This window comes from Pararge aegeria, chromosome 26, assembly GCF_905163445.1.
Source record: "Pararge aegeria chromosome 26, ilParAegt1.1, whole genome shotgun sequence".
NCBI classification, from domain to species: domain Eukaryota; kingdom Metazoa; phylum Arthropoda; class Insecta; order Lepidoptera; family Nymphalidae; genus Pararge; species Pararge aegeria.
The window spans coordinates 2,298,836-2,323,773 of record NC_053205.1 but is presented as its reverse complement, the minus strand read 5'-3'; the positions used below and the strand labels follow the sequence as shown (position 1 = coordinate 2,323,773).

General features: G+C 35.2%; 1 protein-coding gene across 1 annotated transcript; it reads left to right on the top strand.

Annotated features, from left to right (window-relative positions):
• Nucleotides 1-380: 380 nt before the first annotated feature.
• LOC120635211 (mannosyl-oligosaccharide glucosidase) lies at nt 381-23,106 on the top strand. The gene is made up of 16 exons (XM_039906151.1): nt 381-680; nt 2,078-2,229; nt 4,428-4,605; nt 5,677-5,845; nt 7,161-7,312; nt 8,017-8,204; nt 8,986-9,141; nt 9,427-9,575; nt 10,372-10,544; nt 11,664-11,794; nt 13,488-13,598; nt 13,709-13,797; nt 14,999-15,118; nt 15,964-16,081; nt 17,133-17,323; nt 19,496-23,106. The coding sequence occupies exons 1-16, from the start codon at nt 459-461 to the stop codon at nt 19,630-19,632; spliced, it is 2,436 nt and encodes an 811-aa protein (XP_039762085.1). The 5' UTR covers nt 381-458; the 3' UTR covers nt 19,633-23,106.
• The last annotated feature ends 1,832 nt before the right edge of the window (nt 23,107-24,938 follow it).

Below are 24,938 nucleotides of genomic sequence, written 5' to 3'. Positions count from 1 at the left end.
TGTTCCAGACATGTTTTTTTAGACGTCAATGCTTGCTTGTTTAGGAACAGAATACCAACCACTGCCGAAAATGGGAACTGAAGTAAATTTTGTATGACGCCGATGCACCCTGCTAGCAATGATTCCTGAAATAATCTAATTTTTAAAAAATTTTACTCATTAAAGAAAACTTTTGTAGGAATCGCAGGCTGTCACAACGCCTTTAATGAAAGATTAAGATAACTGCAAATGGCAATTGGAATTATACATATTAAATTATGAATAATTTCATTTAATTTTATCGAATCAACGTACAATCAGATCATTGTACATCACTACTGTCACATTTATGTCAATGTCTTAAATTATTGACGTTTTCCATACTAAAACAACGGTGATTATTGGGTTAAAATTTCAAGAAATTAAACTGAAAAGCAACAAATATATAATAGAAAAATAGACTTTAATGCTTCCCAGAAATGGTTAGGAACAGAAAATCGACCGCACAGCCTAAACATGGGAACAGTAACGAATCTAGCAGCAGTTCCGCAGCCAGTGAAGCTTCTTTTGTCATTCGAACTTTTCACTTCTTATCTATTTGGAAAACTTTGGTTGGGGCGGTGTGTTTTATGATAGCTGTGTACATAAGTACATTAGGGTACCTGGAGACGCGGGTGAATACTCCGCTCGGCGAGAAAAAGGTAAGTTTTATTCAAAGTTTTACTCGCGTGCTTATCGCACTGCAGTCATCTCCTGCTACCGGCTGCAGCCTTAGTACATTTTTTTAAGTTAACCCGTAACAGCAACCCTACCTGGAGAGTAAGATGATAGTGGGCTAAACTGTTGGGGTTTCAAACCATACCCCTGTTCTATGTGTCATCGTACTGGAACACTAAATCACTTGTCGGTAACTCTGTCAGTATGGTGGTGACTAGCCACAACCAAGTGATTGTATTTGCCTGCTTTGCCAGTGTGATGCCAACAAAAAGAGTGTTCCTTTGATTATGTTCCTCACTTCAGAATAATCTAATTTCTAGTTAAAATTAAATTAATAATGGAAGTTTGTCCTTCACTTACAACAGTCTGTTACTCTTGCTTTTGCGTTTGTTGATTGTCAGCATGTTTTGTAATATCTGATCAACCAAAATGCAACAATTTAATACAAAGAAATCTTACTGTTAGAGTACAAGGTAAGTTTGGCTTATTCAAATTCAAAATCAAAATATCTTTATTCATGTAGGCCTATCACAGGTACTTATGAAGCGTTCATACATATATGTTTACATAATTGTAAGGGGACGGTGATAACTTTGTACGCCAACTTAAACCTAAAGCTAGGAGAGTTCCAAACGAGCCCTGGTCTAGAAGAGCCCACAACAAACTTAGCCGGGTTAATTTTTTTTATGTTATCACCATCTCACAGTAAATTTATATTAAGCTAATGAAGCTAGAGCAATTCAAACCCAAGCTTTTTTATCGTTTAAGTAATCCTTAATATTATTATAGGATTTTTCTCTTTTTCATCCTTACCAGTCCTTACATAATATTATAAATGCGATAGTGCATTGTCCTAAGCCCTTCCTTCCATCGTACCCTCACTAAGGAATCAATAAACACGATTATTGGCATAGAGTTAGTTGAAAGGATGGAGAGTTATATCGGCTATCTTGAATCCCAGGAAAACAAACAGCCCGTAAGAGCTTTGAAAAATTAAGAATTAAAATGATCATTAATTTCGTCATATGAAACCATTACCGGCGAACTGCAGGGCATGGGTCTCGTCCCACAATGAGAAGGGGTTAAGGTTGTAGTCCACAAACCTGGCACATTGTGGATTGGTGGACTTCACTCACGTTCGAGAAAATTATGGAGAACTCTCAAGTATGCTGGTTTCCTCAAGTTGTTTTCCTTCACCGTTGAAGCAAGTGATATTTTAATTGCTCAAAACACACATAACTTAGAAAAGTTAGAGGTGAGTTCTGGTATTTGAACTCGCACCCCCAAAGGTGTAGTCAAATCCACATGGCTATCACCACTGCAAAATTATCAATATATCTAGTAAATTAAGAATAATAAGATTAAAAATTGTATTTCACAGGCAGTCCTAGAGTCAGGTGTGAAAGTTTCCGACAGATACTGGGGCAGCTATAGGCCAGGTGTGTACTTTGGGATGAAGAGTCGGGAGCCCAGGTCGCCTGTGTTCGGATTGATGTGGTATGAGCTTGCTGCATCAGCACATAAAGGAATCAGGTATTTCAAAACTCTTCTTATATCTTATTCCACTACAGGTTAGACTTTTAAATCTTTTTTGGTAGTATTGTATCAATATATATATTAAAAAAGGGGATGCCTGTCATTGATGAGACGGGTGATCAGTCCTCTGTAACGACCATTCCACCCTATTCCCCATGTTTGAGACACAGGTTTACTGAAACCTACCAGTCTCTTTGGTGAACCTAACTATATAGAGATGTTTGCCAGGTCTTCTCCACTTATGCTATCCTTACCGTAGTTCCCATAGGGCACTCAGCTATATACTGAAAACTGGTTTCCACTTCACTAAACCCTGTACGGGATGGATTTAAATGAGATGGTAACTATCCACTGCACAAAACTCATAACATACAAAAACAATTTCAGAAATTATAACGCCCAGAACTTGTACTTTTAAGCGCATCGCTAATGGGTCAAATGAGTTGTCAAAAGGTGGACTCACTGAAGTGATCAGCATTAGTGACATTGTACAGCTGGTCTCAGTCCTCTCTCATGGATGAGAGGGTATTTACTAGTGCTGTACAATTTGGCCGTTTAAACCGGCCATAAAATTTAACCAGGTTAATTAGTTCAGCAGCCAACTAATTAACTTAAACTAACCAGTTAAATTAATTAACTAGTTAAGCGTTTAAATCAGTTAACTAGTTAACCGGTTAAAAAATGTTTGTTGTATAAACGGTTAATTGGTTAAAAAAATAATCAAATTTTCTCACTAATATATTGAAAATTGTTACCCAGAATGATTAATTTGCAAAACATTTGTTAATAGTAAATAAATAATTTATTAGAGACCATTTTTAAACATCAAAAATAAATGATTTGTTACTATTCAAAATGATTCGTTATTATTTAATAAATCTGGTGTTTATTTATTAAATATTAACAAATCATTTAATGATAAATATTAACAAATCCTCTGTCGATATTTGTTAACAAATCATATAATTAAAAAATTATAAAATTTTTTAATTATATTTACAAGAAATTTCGCGATTTTGATACAGAAATATCAATAAGTTTGCTGATTGCGAAGATAAGCAACTTCTTTTTTAACCGATTAACCGTTTAACCGGTTAATCAGTTAGCCGGTTAACTAGTTAACTAATTTAACCGGTTAACTAGTTAACTAATTTAACCGGTTAACTAGTTAATTAATTTAACCGGTTAGTTTAAGTTAATTAATTGGCTGCTGAACTAATTAACCTGGTTAAATTTTATGGCAGGTTTAAACGGCCAAATTGTACAGCACTAGTATTTACACGCAATTTCCAACTCGTCTTATAACGTTGTGGAGTTAGTCTAAGTGTGTATCTAGCCCTAAGTATGACTAATTAAACCATGTATTAACTGTATGATGGTTATTATAAAAGTATAAACCAAACCTAGTGCACCCTACTGCTAATCCTGGAACGTAGACAATATTTTCATTACTTATTAATGTAAAAGATGTTTTAATATGTAAATAAACAATAATGATAAATAAAATAAAAGAAATAAAATTAGATCTTCTTTATTTAATTCTGTTTTTATAATTTTTTTAACTATTCAAAATAAACTAAAAAGAAACAAAAAGTTTGTTAAAAATAGACTTCAGAGCAATGCGGGCATTTACTTTACGGATATATTCAGACAGCCAGTTGGTGCACTCTGCTTTCTGCGTGCAAGGCTGTGGGTTCTATTCTCACAACTGGAAAAATGTTTGTGTGATGAACATGAATGTTTTTCAGTGTCTGGGTGTTTATCTAATTTTGGGGCTAGATGGCGATGTGTGTATTGTCTTAGTATATTTATTTTTTCCTAATTCCCGGCACAATAATTAAATACAAAACTTATATGGATACAAATAAAAAAAATTGCTCACCATTGAACAAGCTCACTTATCTGGGTAACTGTTTCACATTAGCATATGAGTTATATTAAAATTATTCAACTTACACACAAAGTTGAAAATGTATCTTTGTCTGGGAGGCTTCCGCCGTGGCTAGTTAACACCCTACCTACAAAGACATACCCATAAGCGAGCCTAAACCTTCCATGTACTATGCCCTACCTGCTATCATCGTTGAGATAATCACTTGAAGGATTGCAGTCAAGGGCTAACTTGTAGTGAAATATAAAAAAACAAAACCCTGTCTGCAGAACCTTCTTAACTTGCCGTGTTCATCGCTTTTCAGACACCTGTGTGAACAAAATGACAACCTGCCTTCCTACGGCTGGATCCGGCATGACGGAGTTAATTTTGGAGAACAGCTGATATCTGATCCCCCTCACAATATACAGACCTCCTTCTTGAAGGTACCAGGAGGGCAGCATGGCGGTCATTGGACTGCGCGCATCAATGTTACTTCAACGGTTTGTATCTTCTAAGCATGTTGTACCAGGAGTTCATAACTTCATAAGATCGTAAATTAAAAAGCTATACAATTTAATCTATTTATTATTTATTTATTATTATCAATTAATTAATACACACAAATCCACTTACACTAATTAACAATTATTTATTATTCTCATGATATTTATGAACTACACAAACAATACGTCTTACTTATTTTAAATTAGGGTACAAAAATTTAAAAGTGAGAAACACTAACAATAATGCTAACAACAATAAAAAGAAAACCAAACAAAATATTAATAAAAAAAAACACATAAATAAATTAAATAAAATCAAAGTAGATAGTCAGTTACATTCTTTCAGAAAACTGAAGTAACTGGCGTAGTAATTTATTCCAGTCATATGCAAATATGTCACAGTTAGGAGACTCCATCAAAAGTTTGCTTAAAGCAGACAGCGAGCGTGGTATCGGGGATCTAGCGCGAGAAAATGGGACAGTGAAAAATTTACGACGGCGCAAGTAACTGTAGTTAATTGGCGCATATATGAAGCTCAATGCAATCATATAAAAAGGTTAAACTTCGCTCCTACAAACCTATGAGTGCCTGTTACCTAAGACTTGGTTGTCTTTTTCACGCAGCAGTTTAGTCAAAATAATCACGATCATATCAACAGATGGTAAGAAGTGAAAGTGGGTAAGACTTAAACCTCCAAACCAAGTTTAATCCCCGAATTTTTTTAAGTTACGAGCGTTTTAAGCAAACATCACTGGCTTTAATGGTGAAGAACATTGTGAGGAAACCTGTACACCTGAGAGTTATCCATAGTGTTCTCTAAGGCGTGTGAAGTCCACCAATCCGCACATGGCCAGTGTTGTGGACTAAAGCTTCAACCTATTTCATTCTGAGAGGAGACCCCTTTGTAGTTGGTCTGTAATGGGTTAGCCACTTTTAGATATCAATTGTACGTAGGTTTAAAAAAAATAATATAATGTTCTATAACCATTTTACTTTGTATACTCATAGAAAGTATCGACGCGCAAGCAAAATTAATTTGTTAATTAATGTTCCTTGTATTTTCGCTAGGGAAAAGTGAACTCCCCCTTTGTGATGGTATGGTACTCTGCGTTGGACGAGTCGCTGGGCGCGGGCATCCACTCGCGACTGTGGTACGAGAGTGGGGATAACCTGGGGAACGTGTTGGGCCACACCCTAGCGTTGGGCAACTTCAGAGTGCAGCTGGTGCCATATTCCGGTGAGATTCGATTAAATTTCGATATAAATCGAAATTGCTGTATTGGCCAAATACGTGTGAGCAGCGGCTGGTTTAGTGCGGAGTATAAGGATTGAAGAAATAATAAATTACACCATATAGATTCTCCTGCTGTTCGCGGAGTATAGTAAGCTTAATTTTCATAATATATTATGGATTTCCGCAAAGTAACGCCTGCTTCTATCCAATACTTCTAATACTTCCAAGAATATGTGTACGAAGTTTCATCAAAATCGGTAAAGTAGTTTTTACGTGAAAGCGTAACAAACCTCATTAACATTTATAACATTAGTAAAGATAAATATAACTATATAAATATAAGTTAAAGTATATAAGTAAGGACAATATGTGTAAATTTGTGTGTTCTACCGACCCTATAATCAGTGGCGTGCACTTCATACATGCAGAAAAGCACTGCATACCCTAAAAATTTTCTATTTCTCATAAACGGGAAGGATTTTTCCATTCTATGCCATTTTCCTTCTTTATGCATACCCTGTGCACGCCACTGCCTATAATGGAGAGTGTTCTGAAGAGTTGTTTGCATTGATACCTCCTTCCCCGTTCTGTGACCGCACCTCACGCCGTAGAAATAAATTCCACCTTCATCATCTGGATGCCTGGTATACTTCTACTATTCGAAATACCAGATCATTTCTACCGCGCGCTTGCAAATTATAGAACAATCTCCCATCTGATGTGTTTCCTCAAAAATACAGTATAGGCTTTTTCAAGGGGCGGGCGCCCGCTATTAATATATATAAAAAAAAACAATACGGAACGAATTTCGATTTTTTTTGACGTGACAACGTCTTATAAATTGGTTTGCCGGGTGACACTTCAAGAAACTGCGTTACGCTCCGCTCACGTTATGCGCTCACAATGAGAGCGAGTGAGAGGCACGCGCCCGCCTAAGAGCGAGAGAGATAGACATAAAAAGTGAAAGGCACGCGTCCCTTTGTAGTAAACGCTGTTTCATTGTACGCAAATGTATTGCAAGTTATTGTATGTATATTTGTATATAAATACGTATGTATGTGTAAAGGTAAAAATAAAATTTTGTTAATATGAAATTCAGTGCGAGATTCTTTGTATAAATTAATGTTTTAAATATAATTCTTTGTATAAATAAATGTTTTAAATTGTTACTATTATTTCATCCTTCTTCCTACTATACGAATGAATATTCACATTAAAATTATTTTACCACTCAAAGTCGTTGTCACGTAAAACTTTCGCCCGTATACCGACTTTACAGGCAACCAATTTTTTGTTTAATTTTACTTTCTTGTTTCAGGAAAAATAATACACGTTTCGCATTCGCAAGCGCACGCGTCCGGGATACATTTGCTGAAGGAGAAATTTTACTCCCTCTTCAAGGTTGAGAAGCATCCACATTTCGGCCGCCTAGCTGTGATGGGGCCAGATGCAGAACTCGACGATAATTTGGTAATTTTCAACCTTGTACCATGAATTAAAAGGTGTAAAAGCGTCGTAGCCCAGAGGTTAGGAGAATTCACTTTCGGAGGGCCGAATTCGAATCCCAGCACGCTGTAACATTTCTAAGTTATGTAAAATATCGCTTGCTACAAGGGTGAAGGAAGCGATATTAGTATATTTATTTTTATATAGCGCCCTTATAGCTACTTAGCGATAAGGCCGCCTTTTGTATCATGCTTCATTCTTCATGTGTTTGTTCTTTTATTGTCTCGTTTTTCTGAGTGGTGTACAAATAAAGAGTATAAATAAAAGGAAAACGTCGTGAGGAAACCTGCATGCCTGAGAGTTCTTCATAACGTTCTCAAAGGAATGTGGAGTCCACCAATCCGCACTGGGCCAGCGTGGTGGACTACGGCCTCAACCCCTTCCCATTGTGGGGGGAGACCCGTGCCATGTAGCATGCCGGGATCCGAACTCGCCCCCTCGAAAGGGAAGTCGAAGTCCTACCCACTGGGCTATCACCGCTTCTTATAAAAAAAAAAAAAACACAGTAAAAGGAGATTTTTTCTATTAAATGTGTTTATATTATTTTCTTCAAAATTTAAAAATAAACATTACACTACAAAACTAATAAAAAGAATATTTACATTATGAGACAAGAAAAAAAAATAGACTTGTCGTTTTTTTTTTTAAATTTCATATACTTTTTTCAGGACAACGAAGTAAACTTCATTCCCGTACAGATAATAGTAGAGACGCCATTTGTTTTAGACGTCATATACACTACACAAGGGTTTCCCGCGCCTCCTCTAAAGGGCGATGAGTATACAAACACTCTGGAAAACCTGACAAGGCGTTTCGATGAGAAGTTTGAAAAGGAGTTTAGATTGAAAGAAAAGGGGTGAGTGTTCTTAAGATTAAGAAAAAACCAAAATAAAATTTTGAAGGTTTTATAACCTCTTGAAATTTCTACCCCCTAGGGCGTTAAAAAGGGGATGTAAGTTTGTGTAAAAGTCCGTTATTATTCAAGTTAAATCAACGAAAATTGGTTGTAAGTTATAACGCAAGCGGGTGCCGCGAATCGGTGGGTCGGGGTATAGTGTATAGAATAAGCGTATATAAGTTTTTATTGGAATTAAATGAAAAGACGTACGCGTCCAAAGTCGCAGGTAACCGCCAGTTTTTATCCCGCATGTTAAAAAAAATATTATGGCGGAAGTTATACATTTGCTTCAACTTTTTAAAATGTTAAAATATGTATCTAGGAATAGGGTGGAGTTGACATAGTCTCACAATCGAGTAGTCGTTTTCGAGTATTAAACTCTGTATCTTCAAAGTAAAATGGACATAATTTCACGCGTTTTAGAGTCCTAAATCCTTTACTACTGATTTATGTTTTACAAATGTTCTGTCAAAAGCCCGAGCTTAAGAATCGTGGGCAACACAATGCAATAACATCCATTTTACTCCCATGTTGAGGTGTTTTCGTACTCGAAAACGACTCTTCTATTGTACTAAAGTTACAGCTAAATGTACAAAAATGTAAAAAAAAATACTCTTACTCCGGAAGTTTGTTTTTTTTTTTTTTAATAATATTTACTAGCAATTTTGTAAAAAAAAACAGGGCAAAGTTTACCTTAATTACCAGTAGTCAATAAATACTAAGAGATATATCCTTACAGCTACTCCGACGAGGATGTGTATATAGCGAAAGCAGCCATGTCTAACATGATAGGAGGTATCGGATACTTCTACGGGGCCAGCCGTGTGCGGTCCCAGTACACCAAGGAGGCTGTGCCATATTGGAAGGCACCTTTATACACTGGTGTGCCGAGCAGGTGAGTTCTTCTATGTTATGGCACCCTAGTACTTCTATTTCTTAGATGATTGGATTTCGTTTTTTTTTTTTCTAACACATTAAAAACTAAGATAAGGGTACAGTATATTAAAAAAAAAAGAATTATAAATCAGCAATCAATACACGTAATGTTTTGTTTGTGACTGCGTATTCAACTAAGACAACTTTGTATAGTTATTTCTCTAAAAGTGTTGATGCAAATGATTTCATTAAAAAAGACGACAAACCGAAGTAAATGTTTTCAGAAATTATCCTGTTTTCTTAGATCGTTCTTCCCGCGTGGTTTCCTATGGGACGAAGGGTTTCACGGTCTACTCATTGGACGGTGGTCACCGGAAATACAACTGGACATCGCAAGCCACTGGCTCGACCTTATAAACGTTGAAGGATGGATACCTCGCGAACAGATTCTGGGTAAGAAACATATCCGTTCCTAACCCATCGTACCGGAAATTTGGAAATAATCGTAATCTGGAATCAAACGTGAAAACTTTTTTTTTTTTTAATTTTAAGCGTTTAAACGAAGAACAATATTTTTAACCGGTTATTTGTTTCATAAATAGCCAATAACAATCCGCTGTTAGACTAAAGACTACTCGCAACAGGAGAGTTTGCCCACAATCACAATGCTGGGCGGAAGGATTGGTAATCGCAGTAGGAAGTAGTACCCACCAACCAGAATTGAATCAGCGTGGTGGGTCTGAGCTCTATAATCCTCTCAATCTACTCTGAGAGTGGAATTCTATTCCCAGCTGTGGGCCTAATGTATCACAGCAGAAATCATGGTGTCGATATATTGCAAGTACCAGGAGTGGAGGCGTTTGCAAGAGTTCCCAAAGAGTTCGTAGTGCAGAGCAATGCTGCCGCAAACTCTCCTATGCTGATACTAAACATAATTCCTATTAAAACAACCAATCCAATAAGATTTCACCCATCACATTATGATAGCCTATAAAAGCCCACTGTTGGACTAAAGCGCTATCGCAACGGGAGTGTGCGATCATAATCACCACTCAGGGCAGACGGGTTGGTGATCGTAGTAGATAGCAGTAGATAATATTTGAAAAAAATAGCCCACCAATCCGTATTGAAACAGTGTGGTGGGTCTGAGCTCTATAATCCTCTCTATCAACTCGTGAGAGTAGAATTCTAATCACAGCTCATGTCCCACAGTAAGAAAATCTTTGTGTTCATATCTTATATGTACCAGGAGTGGAGGCGTTAGCAAGAGTTCCCAAAGAGTTCGTAGTGCAGAGCAACGCCGCCGCAAACCCTCCTATGCTATTACTCAACATAGCTCGCCTGGTCAAAGACCAACCGGATCTGTTTAAGGCGGAGATGCCACATAGACAAACTTTGAACAGGATGTTCCCTAGATTACAGGTAAGGTTACAATATTATACAAAAAATAGTTTTCTAGAAACAAAATAGTCCCCATATTTAATTTCATAAATTTAAATTTCACGAATTCCTACCTTCACTTATTTTATTAGTATAAAAGTTCTTATTTTTTTATCTTTACCTTCTACTGAAAAAGCTATTAGCGTGGCGATTTAAGGGGGCTCCCGAACTATAGACATGATTTTTTTTTGGCTGTTTTAGTAAATAATTTTAACAAAACCTTCTTGCGCGAGTCCGATTCGCACTTGGCCTTTTATTTATTAGCATGGACTCGAAAATGAAAAATTCGATAGTTTTATCATTTCTAAGATTGATCGAGAATTTTTGTTAGCAAGCAAAGAAGTATAGTTAGCAAATCTGTATGGACACCTCAAATCGAATGAGAGTATCAGAAAAACAGGCGCTCTGATTGGCCAAACTGTGAGCCAATTAGAGGAGCTGAATTATTTTGTATAAACATCGGGTCCTTTTCAGGGATCACACAGTACTCACTCAGTGCAAGAATAGGGCAGCGGTACCAGAAGGCATTTTTTTTTTCTCTCTTCCCTAAAGCATCTGTATATATGTATAAACTAATTATACTAAAAGACTAATGATTAACTTGATTTTAACTTAATGTTAATAATAGTTATATAAAGTTACAACTAAGATATAGTCAGTCAGACTTAGTCTTTAACTATAATCTGCGTTCACAGTGTTCACGTTAACTTGTTACTTAGCGCAAACACTACTTTTGTTCACTGCACTTATCATCACTGCACTTCACTAGCTCAAAGGGTTTTTACCTTTTAAGCCTTCTCACTAAATGTTTATTATCGGGACGCTTTGAGACCTCTTTATTAATATGTTCGAGAAGTCTTTGTTGGTTAGCTCACGAGCAAAGAAGAAATAACTGAAGATTAACTGCACAATGGGGTTTCTTTTCATCTCTCTCGGCCAACCCAGCTATAGTTGATGTACACAAGTTAACACTAAACAACACTAAACTCTACCACAGGGGCTTGGAATTTACCAGCAGAAGTTATGGTTGCCTAGTATTATTAACTTGAAACTACCAGGAGAGCAGATGTACAAAAGAGCTTTATAGCGTATTTTGCGCAGGCCTGGTACCAGTGGTTCCAGACAACGCAAAAGGGTGAAGAACACACGTCATACAGGTGGCGGGGAAGGGAGAATGATGGGGTCCAGCTGAACCCTAAAACCTTAACTTCTGGCCTTGATGATTATCCTAGGTAAGTAACTAATATGAAATATTAAGACACGCGTGTCATAACGAGTATTCGACACTCGATAAAATTAGCACCCAAGTTCGGTAGGAGTTTTGAAACTACCAGGAGAGTATACATACAAAAGAGCTCAGCATAATATTCCTTGCCATGGTATAAGTGTTTCTAAATGTGCGAGGTGACGATTAAATCAGATATTTATAGTATGTAATTTTTAATATTACTTATTTGTAAATAGTTGTCTGTTCCGGGTTGAAAAATCCCTTACGTGATAGTTGAGGGACGTTTTTATAACGACGACCAAGGCTACACCTAAGTAAATAAGACCTAATTAAAAAAGATGCCTAGGCATACATTTACCTTTCACCAATCGATTTTCACTACGCAACACGTATAACCTAACTTGTCTATGGTTCTTGCTACAAATGCGGTATTTTGTGTTTGTATTCTCATATTTTTAATTTTTCGATGTAAGGTTATTTTGAAAAAAACATAACTTTCATTTTTTCATCGGTCAAGTCTCAGTTCACGATTCGTAACTTTAGAGGGCGCATGACGTTGTTAGACATCAAATAAGAGTTCGTGAAACGTTTTATTCTCTAGAAGTCTACTCAATCATTAAAAAAATAAAATAAAATTTAATAAAATTGTACAATAATTTTAAAACAAATTTAACCGTATTGCAATCTTTTGAAACGTCAAGTCAGTCTGTTTAGTGACTGAGTAGTGACTCTACCACCGTCATATCCCAATGTATCTACTTAATATGTGATATACAACCTGCAAATATAAACCGAAATAATTCTTCAGAGGCTTTAGTTAGAGGAATTCATTATTTACTGTTAGAGGAATATTATTTACTGTTAGAGGAATATTATTTACTGAGACTTATCTGTGAAATCGAAACGCTAATAATTTTTGAGTAAACCACTGCCATAGTTTTTACTGAGTCGATTTATTAGGTACGAGTCGCGTATAGAAATGTTCTATGCACGTGTCGGTTTTTTATCTTCAATAGGGTTGTCAACATTTAGAATGTTTAAATTTTTTTGGATGGAAAAATAAATATGCTTCTATATTATGAAAATTAAGCTTAATTTGCTATACTCGCGAAAAGCAGGAGAATCTGTACGCTTTTATTTATAATTTCTTCAATCCTTATGCTCCACATCTAACAGATCTTCGGCAATGTAGGGTACATTGCTACGCACGTTTCGCTCCGAAATCGGAGCATCCTCAGGAGATGTCGACTTAACAATTAATTATTGTTATTAAAAATACAGATTCTCCTGCTGTTCGCGGAGTATAGCAAATTAAGCTTAATTTTCATAATATATCATGGATTTCCGCAAAGTAACTCCTGCCTCTATCCAAATATGTTTCTTTTGATTTAATATTTTTACAGGGTGATTCCTTATGAAATGTACTTATGCAACCTTCAACAGTATTTCGTTATTCCGTTACACGTTGTATATCTATATATGAATACAATAAATAAATAAAAGGCGTGTAAAATCCACCAATCCGCACTAGGCCAGCGTGGTGGGTTACGGCCTAAATTCTTGTCATTTTGGGAGGAGACCCGTGCCCGTTTGTTAGTCATCATCAGATGAGTGTACGAAATCGGCCGTTAAATTATAACTGGTTTAGGTCGCGGGCTGTTAGCGAAGCGGGCATACAAGTTGACCATTATTTCTAGAGCCTCGCACCCGACGTACATAGAGCGGCACGTGGACCTTCGATGCTGGATGTACGCAGCCACAGATGCAATGGCAACCATAGCACAAGCTCTCGAGCGGGATACAGAGAAGTAAGTACAAAGTTTTATTATAAAGAAGGACTCTAACATAGCCGTTGACCTATGTGGCCCTAGTACTTCGGATCTCCTCATCTGACTTGTATATGGTATTTCTTTTAAAGGTTCGAATCCATGAGAGATCAGTTAGGAGACGAAGATCTTCTTAACGAACTGCACTGGTCACCGCACACGCAAACCTATGCTGATTTTGGTAAGAAGTTGCCAACATTTTTTTTCTATGTACAAATTTGAATGAATTAAACGTAAACTTATAGTAAAGTCCTATTATAGTATTAAGGACTACGTCAACGATAAAATTGCTTGGGTGTAAATTATTGCTCTAACCAGGTTGCTTCTTTAATAGTTTTTAAATGACAATGTGAGATGGTGATCACAAAAAACCCTCGTAGCTTTAATTTTAAGTTGACGAATTTATTTATCGCCATCAACTCACTCCTATGTCATATTTTACATGTAATGATCGTATCAAAAGTGCGATACATACACACATAGATGGCCTAATTGGATAAAGAAATATTTGACATTGACTTTGAATGGATTAAATTAAACGCCAAAACGGAACAAAAATGGTAACAAGAATTCAAAAAAAATTCTAAATTCTAAATTTATTTTTTTTCAAGTAGGCCCACTTTATAAACACTTTGAAACGTCAAGTCAGTCTGTTTGTAATGACTCTACCACCGGTTCGGAAGGCAGATTCCACCGAGACGGGCCGGTAAGAAACTCCGCAGATTGCTCTTTTTCAACATAATTTTACAGTTTACAATGAAATATGTATATATAATAAATTTTCTATCTTGTGAGAGTTGAGAGCGGAGCCTGCTTCCAAGCAGCCTTGTCGTTACGAAATTTATCAATTGTATAGTAACCACGATTTAAAAATGTGTTTTAACACAATGTTTAAACTTATGCATTGGCAAGTCCAAAATTACCCTTGCGGCTGTAGCGCCATCTAGTAGGAAACGTTGCAGTTTCGATCTACTTTTTCAAAGGTCCATATAACAATGAGACACGTTTGAAACAAGAGATCACACATTGCTTTTATATAATTTTTATAAGTGATTTTACCTTCACTTGGAGGAACTATTAATTTTATAAATTTAAAATGCATATAAAAATGTAGTAGATCGAAACTGCAACGTTTCCTACTAGATGACGCTACAGTCGCTATAAGACTGATGTGAAAGGCATATACTAATTTCGGTATCGACGTTAGGAGAGCCGTAGCTTAATTGGAGAAAGCGCTTAGGCCGCGATTGCCAGAGAGTCGCAGGTTCAAATCCTGTCGGTTCCGAAAATTTAAATATGCATTTTAAATTTATAAAATTGATAGTTCCTCCAAATGTAGAATTATAAAAAGCTATTGACAATGTATTTTTTCTTTTTTTTAGGTTTGCATACAGACGGAGTACGGTTCATTCGTCAGCAGAGCAAAAACCCAAAAGAGGGTTCCAAACTTATACGGAGTGTGACAATACCGCCGCAACCCAGTCTTGTCACCTCTGCTTTTGGTGAGTACTTACATCCCTTTGTATTTTATGATATCCTGGTACTTTCCTGCATTTCTCCCCGTTTTGTGAAACCTCTCTGACAGTTAGTTAGTTGTTAACTTTATGGAGCCCTAGTATCACAAACGACGGGATTTAAAAGTTTTGAATGTCTGTGTGTGTGTGTGTGTGTGTGTGTGTGTGTGTGTGTGTGTGTTTGTTTGTGTGTGTCTGTCTGTGCTATCGGATCTTTCGAATGGATGAACCGATTTTGATTTTGTTTTTTTTCGTTTGATAGGTGAATGAGTCGGGAGTGTCTGTGTTTGATGAAAATCGGTCAAAGATGGCCGCCGCTACAATATGGCAGATTGCATATTTTGTCACAACTCCCTAAATATGGGTATCAAATGAAATGGCTCGACTATTAGGATAATATACACTATGATAAATTCCAAATCTAAGATGGCCGCCACCTCAAAAAGGCCAATCATTTTTTTTACAACTATCTCAATATGATTATCAATTTAAATGCGTTGACCAGGTTCGGGGTTTATTATATTTTAAATTTAGTTTTATTTTTAATTTTCGTTTTTAATTTAGTTTCTGTTTTCGGAGTCCGAGGCTGTGGGTTCAATTCCCACAACTGGAAAATGTTTGTGTGATAAACATGAATAGTTTTCAGTGTCCGGTTGTTTATCTGATCGTTATAAGTATTTATGTATGTAATTCATAAAAATATTCATCAGTCATCTTAGTACCCATAACACAAGCTACGCTTACTTTGGGGCTAGGTGGCGATTTATGTATTATTATAAGTTATTTATAAGTTTTATAAATAACTTTTTCTATTGCCGTTTTGTCTTCTACAGGTTATGTCTCCCTGTTCCCCATGCTCCTCAAGGTTTTGCAGCCTGAAAGCGAGAATTTGGGAAAAATATTTGAAATGCTGGACAAGCCTGATTTATTGTGGTCACCTTATGGACTGAGGTGAATATTTTTCTCTTGATACTTAATGAACACTGCAATTCCGTTGCATCTCTTCTTCTTCTTTCTCTGGGCTTGTCTCCGTACTTGGTCGGCCGGAAACTTCCCGTAGTGCCACTGGTACGGCGCCCCGCTGGGTCACTCACTCCAGAAGCTTAGCAGGCCGCCCAGGTCGCCAAGTGCTTCAGGGAGTGATGCTGGGGAGCCAAGATGCCAAGCCATGCTGCGCGTTGTTCTGCTACTCCTCTACATCGGAGCAGTACGTGAGTCGGTGTTTCATCTGCCTCCATGCACGCTTTGCACAGAGGACTGTCGGCTATACCTAAAATGAAAAGGTTTTGTTTAGTGGGCAACATGTTGTCCCTCATTCAAGAGCTCGTCCCGTGACGACGCAAGAATGTTGACTGAGAATGGGTAAGGAAGTTTATTAAATTCATATCCAAATAGGTTTTATGATACCGGAAACACAATCGCCTTTTTGTCGGACATCATGAATGATCAAGCTTCTATCTGGATTTCGCTTGTAATACTTTTTATCTTTAAGCGTGTAAACATCTTTTTTTGCTCTTATTAATTACTAATTTCACGCAAATGTAAACAAATGCCAAATACATGTCGAATAAATCGTTGTAGTTATAAATACTTTAAACTGTTAAAATAATAAACAGTACGAATTATCACATTTAATTAAAGACATATTACTTGCAATATCACAAAATTCATAATTCAAAATTCATTTATTTCAAGTAGGCCTAATATAAGCTCTTTTGAAACGTCAAGTCTGTCTGTTTGTAGTGACTCTACCACCGGTTCGGAAGGCAGATTCAACCGAGAAGAAGCCGGTAAGAAACTCAGCAGTCGCTCTTTTCCAACATCAACAATTTACATTTTACATTTTAAAATTCATTTTTCTATCTTGTGAGAGATGAAAGCGGAGCCGGATGCTTCCAAGCAACTTTGTCATTAAGAAATTCATCGATTGTATACGCAGTTTCATTTAGTCAGTTTAGTAATAAATAAAATAAATGAGTTAAATAACAGATGTCTGTTATAGATCGCTATCGAAAGCGGCACCAATGTACATGAAGCGTAACACTGAGCACGATCCGCCGTACTGGCGCGGTCAGGTGTGGATCAACATTAACTACCTAGCGCTGTCCGCACTGAAGCACTACTCCAGTGTGAAGGGGCCCTATGCGGAGCGAGCGCTAGAACTTTACACTACGCTGAAGGCTAACGTAGTGGGTGAGTAGCTTTATCTTGAAATAACAAAATTTAGTTTCACAGTTCTGCAAAGACGAAGGAACAGTTTGGAAGAGACGAGGTTTACAATAAACAAGGATATGAGTGAGTTTGCAAATGTCAGTCAGAAATAAAAAACGTGTGTGAAGTTATACTTTGGCGTACAAGATAAAAATATTTTCAAAAATTTGACTTATTTCTACGTTTGTAGAAAAAACTGCACTAATAATAGAAAAAAAGATATTTCATAGTTCATACCTTGAAAGTTAATAATAACGCACTATCAAGTTACATAAAGTTTATTTAAATATCACAAAAAAGAGTTTCTACATAATAAAAGAAATTCACGTAATAAACAAAATTAAATTTGGAACACTAATGGACTCGTTATCGGACAACCAAGTTTCACTGAACATTAAAATTTACGATTTTTGTACAATCGAATCAATTAAATCACTGGAATGAGCCCGCAGACTATGACAATTCAGAGTGTACACTGTCAAACCTTATAGCTAACTTCAGGGTGTCGGTTTTGTGTGACGGTGTGCGCGCGCATAATAAAAACTTACTCTCATCATTTTCCCTCAAGCGCCAAAAGAGGTATAACTTCAATAATAATAATAATTTATTTGCAAGAATCGTGGGTCACAATAAGTTGTTTTACAATAATTAAAATATACTCCTTTACAATCTACTGTTAACGACAGTGTGCAAATCTTTTCTTGTTCTAAGGAATAAGATTCAAACTCATTTGAAAAATGAAAAATGAATTAAATTAGGAAAATAATAATTATAGTCAAAGATTTTTAGTCAAATTTAGGAAGAATTGGGAAATACAAGAAAATTGTTGAGTTAGTAACCAGAAATAAAAGTGACTGAAGAAACAAAAATAGCATCAAATAACTAGCGATGCCTGCGCTGAACTACTCCAGGTTTACAATGCGTTGAAGAAGAATGTAGTGGCTTATTAACTTGAAATAAAATATTGCAAGGACCTGCAATATTTAATTTCAAGTTAAAGCTTAAGTTCTAAAAAGACTAGGTACAGTTCTGAAAAGACAAGGAAATGTTCTTAAAAGACAAGGAACTATTCTGAAAAGGCTAGAAATAGTTTGCAGAAGATGAGAAACTTTTAGTTGCAAGATATTTTTAGTTTAGTTTTAAACTAGAAATAAAGATGAAAAAAAATCGTTTTGAACATAAAGAGACAGCAGGGGTAAGATAATAACCAGTTTGGTCCAAACAAGGAAAAGTTTTGATATGGCAAGAAAAAGTTTGAAGAATATAAAAAGTAGTTGTGATAGAAATACTTTGAAATTGAAGTTTCTGTGAATGATTTCGTTTGCCCGCCGTTTCCTAAGCTCATATTGTTTGTTACACACAATAAATTCCAAAAATCTAATCATCCGGTTTGAAAATATAAATTTTTGTCTGTCTGCTTATATTTGAAACCGGTTTTGAGTAATGTTTTTTCGGCCTAAAATCTAAATATTTAAGGACATTCAATCCTTAAATATTTAGATTTATTCTCTCTCAAAATTACCCGTTTAAGTTTGTTGTGAGCACTTCTTACACCAGGGCGCGTTTGGAACCCTCGTAGCTTTCGGTTTAAGTTAACGAATGTAGTTATCACTATTACCTCAAAATAACGGAATTATATATTTACTAGCTGTTGCCCGCGACTTCGTCTGCGTTTGTTTTTGTTTTTCATGTGCCATTCAATTTTGTTGCAGTTCTAAAAAAATTAAAGTATTCAATATCGCTAAGCCTTAAATGAGGGGTTTGCTGCTTTCCGCTGAGGAGTTCTGTTCTCTATCTCCAACCACAGTTTGGGCAAAATTAAACACATATTCTAACCTCTATAGTACAAAAATAATTATTTAAATCTGTTATAATTTGTCGGAGTTATGGAGCAAAATCGCCAAACACTTTCATCCCCTTTCCCAAAGGAACCGAGCTTAATTTCGGTATAAAAAGTATCCTATATTACTTCTAACACTTCCAAGAATATGTGTACAAAGTTTCATGAGGTTAAGTAGTTTTTGCGTGAATGCGTAACAAACTAACTTACATTGACATTTATAAAATTAGTAGGAAAGTAGGGATTAACGCTTCCTAAGTGCCTGTGATATGAATATGTATTTTTTGATTTTGAATTTGAATGCCTTGTCTCAGGTAACATCCTATCGGAGTACAAGAGAACTGGTTACCTCCACGAGCAGTATTCAGGGGAAGATGGCCACGGGAGCGGTTGCAAACCCTTCACTGGCTGGACAGCCCTCGTAGTTCTTATAATGGCGGATGAGTACTAAACGCACAACGCGTCACGAAAGTTGGAAAAGATGACACCTAGCAGGTTAAAGCGGGATCAGAGCATCTCATATAAAAATTCGAGTAAACATGTTTAGGAGTTACGTAAATAAGTCTTTCTGAGGATTTGACATTAGGTTATCTATTTCACGGACTGATTTACGGAAATGCGAAAATAACCTTATTAAATTTGACATGGCGCATTTCAACTTTCGTGACGCGGGATACATACAAATTATAGCGCAATACGATGGTGTTACTGTCATGGCACGGTTCGTTGCCGTTGGATAAGGTACCAGGGTAGAATAAAAGTAAAGAGATCTTTCTTGTAGATCCCAACGGAAAGTATTTCGAAGAAGATGGCCGCAAGTGAATGATTTCCAGTGCGCTTACTACCATCGCTTAAAGGATTATTATTATAAAATGGTGGTTTTACAATCTATACCTTCCGCAAAATAAAGATTATAATTCACGAGCACTAACAATATTTAATTTATACTACTTTAAGCGATAGTAGTACACGTTAATAAGTCAAATTCGTGGTGTGTTATCAATCATGACGTTTAGTCTTATATAATAATGAAAGCGTGAACGTCGATAAAACATTTATTAACTTGATAAAATTGTGCAAAATTCTTGGCGCGGTATGTATTATATATAACAGCGTAATATGGTAACTATCATGGCACGGTTTGTTGCCGTTGTTAACTTCTTGTGAGTAAAGTACCAGGGTTTCATAAACCACAAGGAGATCTCACCAAAGACCTAAGCGAAAGTTTTAAATAATATTTGACAGTTCAATAAAAAAATTACAGATTAATATAACATCGGTAAATCTCTACAAAGAATAAATATCTATTCAGTCGAAGCCTCGAAAGCTAAAATTGAAGTCGTTACTACATTTTTCAACTTTCGTGACATGTATTATACCAACAGGTGCCTAGTTGTTTTACTGCCTTGTATAAAATTAAGTTATAAGTATAGGTCCTTTATACCCGTTCATGGTATAATATTATAGGAATTACAGGCTTGTTATAGTAGAGACGTTTCGAGTATTGAAACACTATGGCAAAGTAAAGTGGAACGTATGTCTCTCAGGTTAAAGCTCAAATTTGTCTACACTTCTTTAGGTATCTCTCTCAGCAGAGTTGCAAGGATAAGATACTCTAAAACGAGTGAAATAGGGTCCACTTTATTGTATATCGATAGCGTTTCGATACTCAAATCAACTATACAATTGCGAGGGTGCAAGCCTTGTACTTGGGGTACACTAGTCTAATGAAACTTCATTTAAACGTTACTGTCTTTTTATATCGAGTATTAAACTTCAAAATCTTCAACATCATGCAATTTGACAGATCTGCGTAACTATAAAGTTAAGTTGGTTTACCTAATAAGCTACGAGTATACTACTGGTCCCTTATCGTAAAGTACCAGGTTACTATAAAATATAAAGAGATAACAGGTCAAGTAATAATACAACCGGAGATAGGAAAGCTCTGAGGTCGTTATTATAACCGGTCATTTGCGAGTAGGTCTCGCTCACAAAGGGGTAACGAACGATTGTCTATAAAAACTGTAACATAATGTCTTTTGGAGACTCCTTTAATATTGTCTTATATCCTAGTTATAGCGGCAAAAAAATCATGTATCACGGTTCATGAGATACAGCCGGGTGACAGGTAATTAGCCATTTTTCAGGGCGAAGCGGATAATTGGAGAACGTCACGTTTTAGAATTCTAACCGAGTAAAAAAATTTAATCGATTTTCTTATATTTTAATTTTTTTTTCCTGTTTTCCGTAGAGAAAATGCAAAGGTATATCACTGTACAGCCAATTGACTGATTTCCTATACAACAACTGTTAAACGTCAATTTTGTCAAAGACAATAAACTACCGATTAAAAAATCGATACACTAATAAATATTTGGCCATTTTTTGAACATGGGATACAACAGTGTGTAGTAGTTGAGCTCAGCGCTCGCTTAGAGAAGTATTACCGCCACGCTTATTTCTGCCGTAAAGCAGCGTTGTTTTAAAGCTGTGTTACGGTCTAAAAGGCACCGTTGCCGGCGTTATTACTCAGTGAGGTCGATAAACTCAGGGTGACACGTTGCAGGATGTGTTTCTTGCATGCCCTGCGAAGTGCTGTTCTGTTTAAAATCGCCTATGCCATGTATGAAATCTCCTTACATTTTATTAAAACCTGGTACTTCTCTCAGAGAGTCATGCTTTGTTTATTCTACTAGGTTTTTAATAATGTGTATAAATTCCGAAATGGAAGTGTCAATTATTGTGTATATACTGTACTTACGCGAAATGATGAGTAACAGAATAATATATAAGTCTTGTCGCGTGTAGGTATACCACTTGAGATATTGAGAGATGTGCAAAAACTATAGACATTATGAAAGCACTACCAATTATTGTATTCTTATCGATTACCTAATATCGACATCACCACAACTTAATCGATGTTTGCAAAAGTTTGCTGATGAGCAATCGGCATTCATTTGATGAATTTAAATTTGGAATGCGTTGTTGTAATTTGTGAGACATTGTTTCAGGTTCTGTGACTTTATCATACAAATGCTATATGGAAAGGACATGATATTATAAAATATTTATATTCTTTACATATATTTTTTTTTTTCCTATTTGTTGTAATGCAATTTTCAGTGATCAACAATATTATTTAATTTTTAACAGACTTCCAAAAGTGTAGATAAGCTAGAAAATTCATATGGATGCTTTCCAATTTTATTTAAAGAGAAACGAGTTCAAACCAGAAGCTGCTGTCCTACTTTTAAGTTGAAAGCCACATGTAATATCTCCAAACTTAACTAAATTGACTAGTCTTAGACTAGCGCCATCCCTTTTATTGCGTTATATTTGGCAAAAGATAGCAATATTTTGACACTTGTAATTTTAGTTTAGCTATATTAGATGGATTGACTGTACGATAAAGAAGAAGAAGAAGAAGAAGAAAAAAATCATTGTGTATAGATATTAAGGTTGTTTGATTTTAAATATATTCTATTGAGACATTGTGATTCCAATTTATTTAATTAAGTTAACTTCGATCAATAATATAAAAGATTGCAGTCAGTTGACAAAAGGTTGTGAAAAATAAGTTCTCAATTACGAATTGGGAGCTTATTCTAGTTACTTTTCGAGTGAAAAACCGATAATATAACAATCGATTGGGCTGTTCTTTTCACGCTGTATCTCTTGGAAATAAAAAGCACTAATTTTAGAAACTTCAATTCAGTTTAAAGATTTGTGTGTGTACTACAGAATTGGCACTGTTATGAGTTAAAAAAAGAATAATTTTGAGAAACTCCACAAATAAACCAAAGGTAGAGAAAAATAAAACCTGTATCTCTTCTGTAAGATATCCATGTTCCATGAAAAGTTTATTGATCGAAGAGTTAAAATTTGAATTGTAATAGATTAAAATATATTCTTTTATTTATTTTATAATTTTTTTATTTTCTTATTCTTAACAATTTTTTAAACGTTAGAAATTGCCCAGTTTCTGAGAAGCTGATAATTGATCAATTAACGAATGTGCTAATTTACTAATCTTTTATCAACTCCAAATAAGTATACAATAGTGGATTAAATTAATGTAAAAGAGCAATTAAGATTCTATAAAAAATTACATTTTATAAAAAAAAATATCAACACTTCGGTATTATCTGACAGTTAGCGCTTATGCAATTTTGTCAAATTTTATAGCCTTTATCCATTAATACTGATATTATTCAATATCTAAGTCGCGTTCTTAATATTTTTTTTTAATAAAAGTGTATTCTGTTTATTTGGTCTCGTTTAAAGGAGAATGGCCAGCACATTATGGATCTTGGGCCAATCGCAAAAAAAAATGTATCTCGATGAATGTAATCATATAATAAAACTTGATTATTGTTTTTATGCACAAAACTATTTATGTACCTAGTAATGTCATGTCTAATTACTTACACGCAAAGCTGCATTACTAGATACTAAAACAATTCGATGTACAATTAAATAATAATAATAAATAAATAAATATATTACGACAATACACACATCGCCACCCCAAAGTAAGCAACTATAATGTAATAATAATGTAATTAAATAATTATTAATTAGCTACGAAGTAATTTAAACTAAAGGGCAAAGACCTACAACTAGTGTTGTGCGGTTTCGATTATAATTGGATAACGAGATGTTTTGTTAAAAAAGAATCGTTTTTTTTTAATGTCCTATGAAAATGACATCATAATCGATTACCACCGATCGATTTGATTATTTCATCTCTAGTTATATCGACGAATAAAAAATGGACTCATATTCTATTATTTCAATAAGATAAAGTACTTTTAAAATAAAAATACAACTTGGGATAGGAAGCAAGGAAGGAAGGATATTTTTGTAGTCCCAAACTGAATTTAAATTATCAAATATATTAGTGACTGACGCAACCATGGCCCTTATCAATATCTATGGTCAATATCCTTTATAGAAGATCAATGTCACTCAAAACTTTATTAATTCAAAAACCTTTGATACGTACATACAAAATAAGCAAACAATCGCACACGTCAATTTTAACCGCATATTTTTTTATCACATTTTTATATAAGTTACGTTTAACATAAACTAATATGAACTGGTTGTTTGGTCCTCAACGAACGTCAGAAAATTATTCGCAATGAGCACAGCAATTTAGTAAACAGTATCCATTTAACCTTTTAACAGAAAAATCGTTGACGATGGTTTAATATTTTTATTTGAATTACATATTAGTTGACTGGCAATGCAAAACTTCTCTAATCTTTTCAATCACGAATATAATAAAATTCTTGTTTCAGCCTTCTAATTTCTTCCTAGTTGTTAATATTTTAAAATAAAGCTAGAATTAAAGAATTAAAGAATTTCTAAAAAAGTTGACTGCGTAGAAGTTAGCCTTCAATTTGTAAATAACGATTAAAATTAGTTTCGATGAAACTACTTACTATAGTTGAAATCTTTAAGTATTTGAATGTTAATAAAGTTGAGGAGTATTTTTATTGAAATAAGTATTAAAAAAATCAGAAAACTTAGGTTAGTTACAAATAAACGTGGCATAACGTCGGAATAGTTATGCAGTGTTTTTTCCGTATCGATAAGGGATGTGGGTTAATTTATTTATTTATTTATTTATTTGGTATCTAAGACCCATCACTACGCACTACACTATAACATAAATAGAATAATTAAATAAAAAAAAATCTTACATTAAGTATTAATATGCAATATAAAAAAAAGTTACAAATTAAA

Excerpts from the sequence above, each read along its gene's own strand:
- LOC120635211 (XM_039906151.1), top strand. The coding sequence starts at position 459 with ATGGTTAGGAACAGAAAATCGACCGCACAGCCTAAACATGGGAACAGT. Across the intron at positions 2,230-4,427 it reads TCAGCACATAAAGGAATCAG|ACACCTGTGTGAACAAAATG; the intron begins GTATTTCAAAAC and ends ATCGCTTTTCAG. Across the intron at positions 15,119-15,963 it reads TCTTGTCACCTCTGCTTTTG|GTTATGTCTCCCTGTTCCCC; the intron begins GTGAGTACTTAC and ends TGTCTTCTACAG.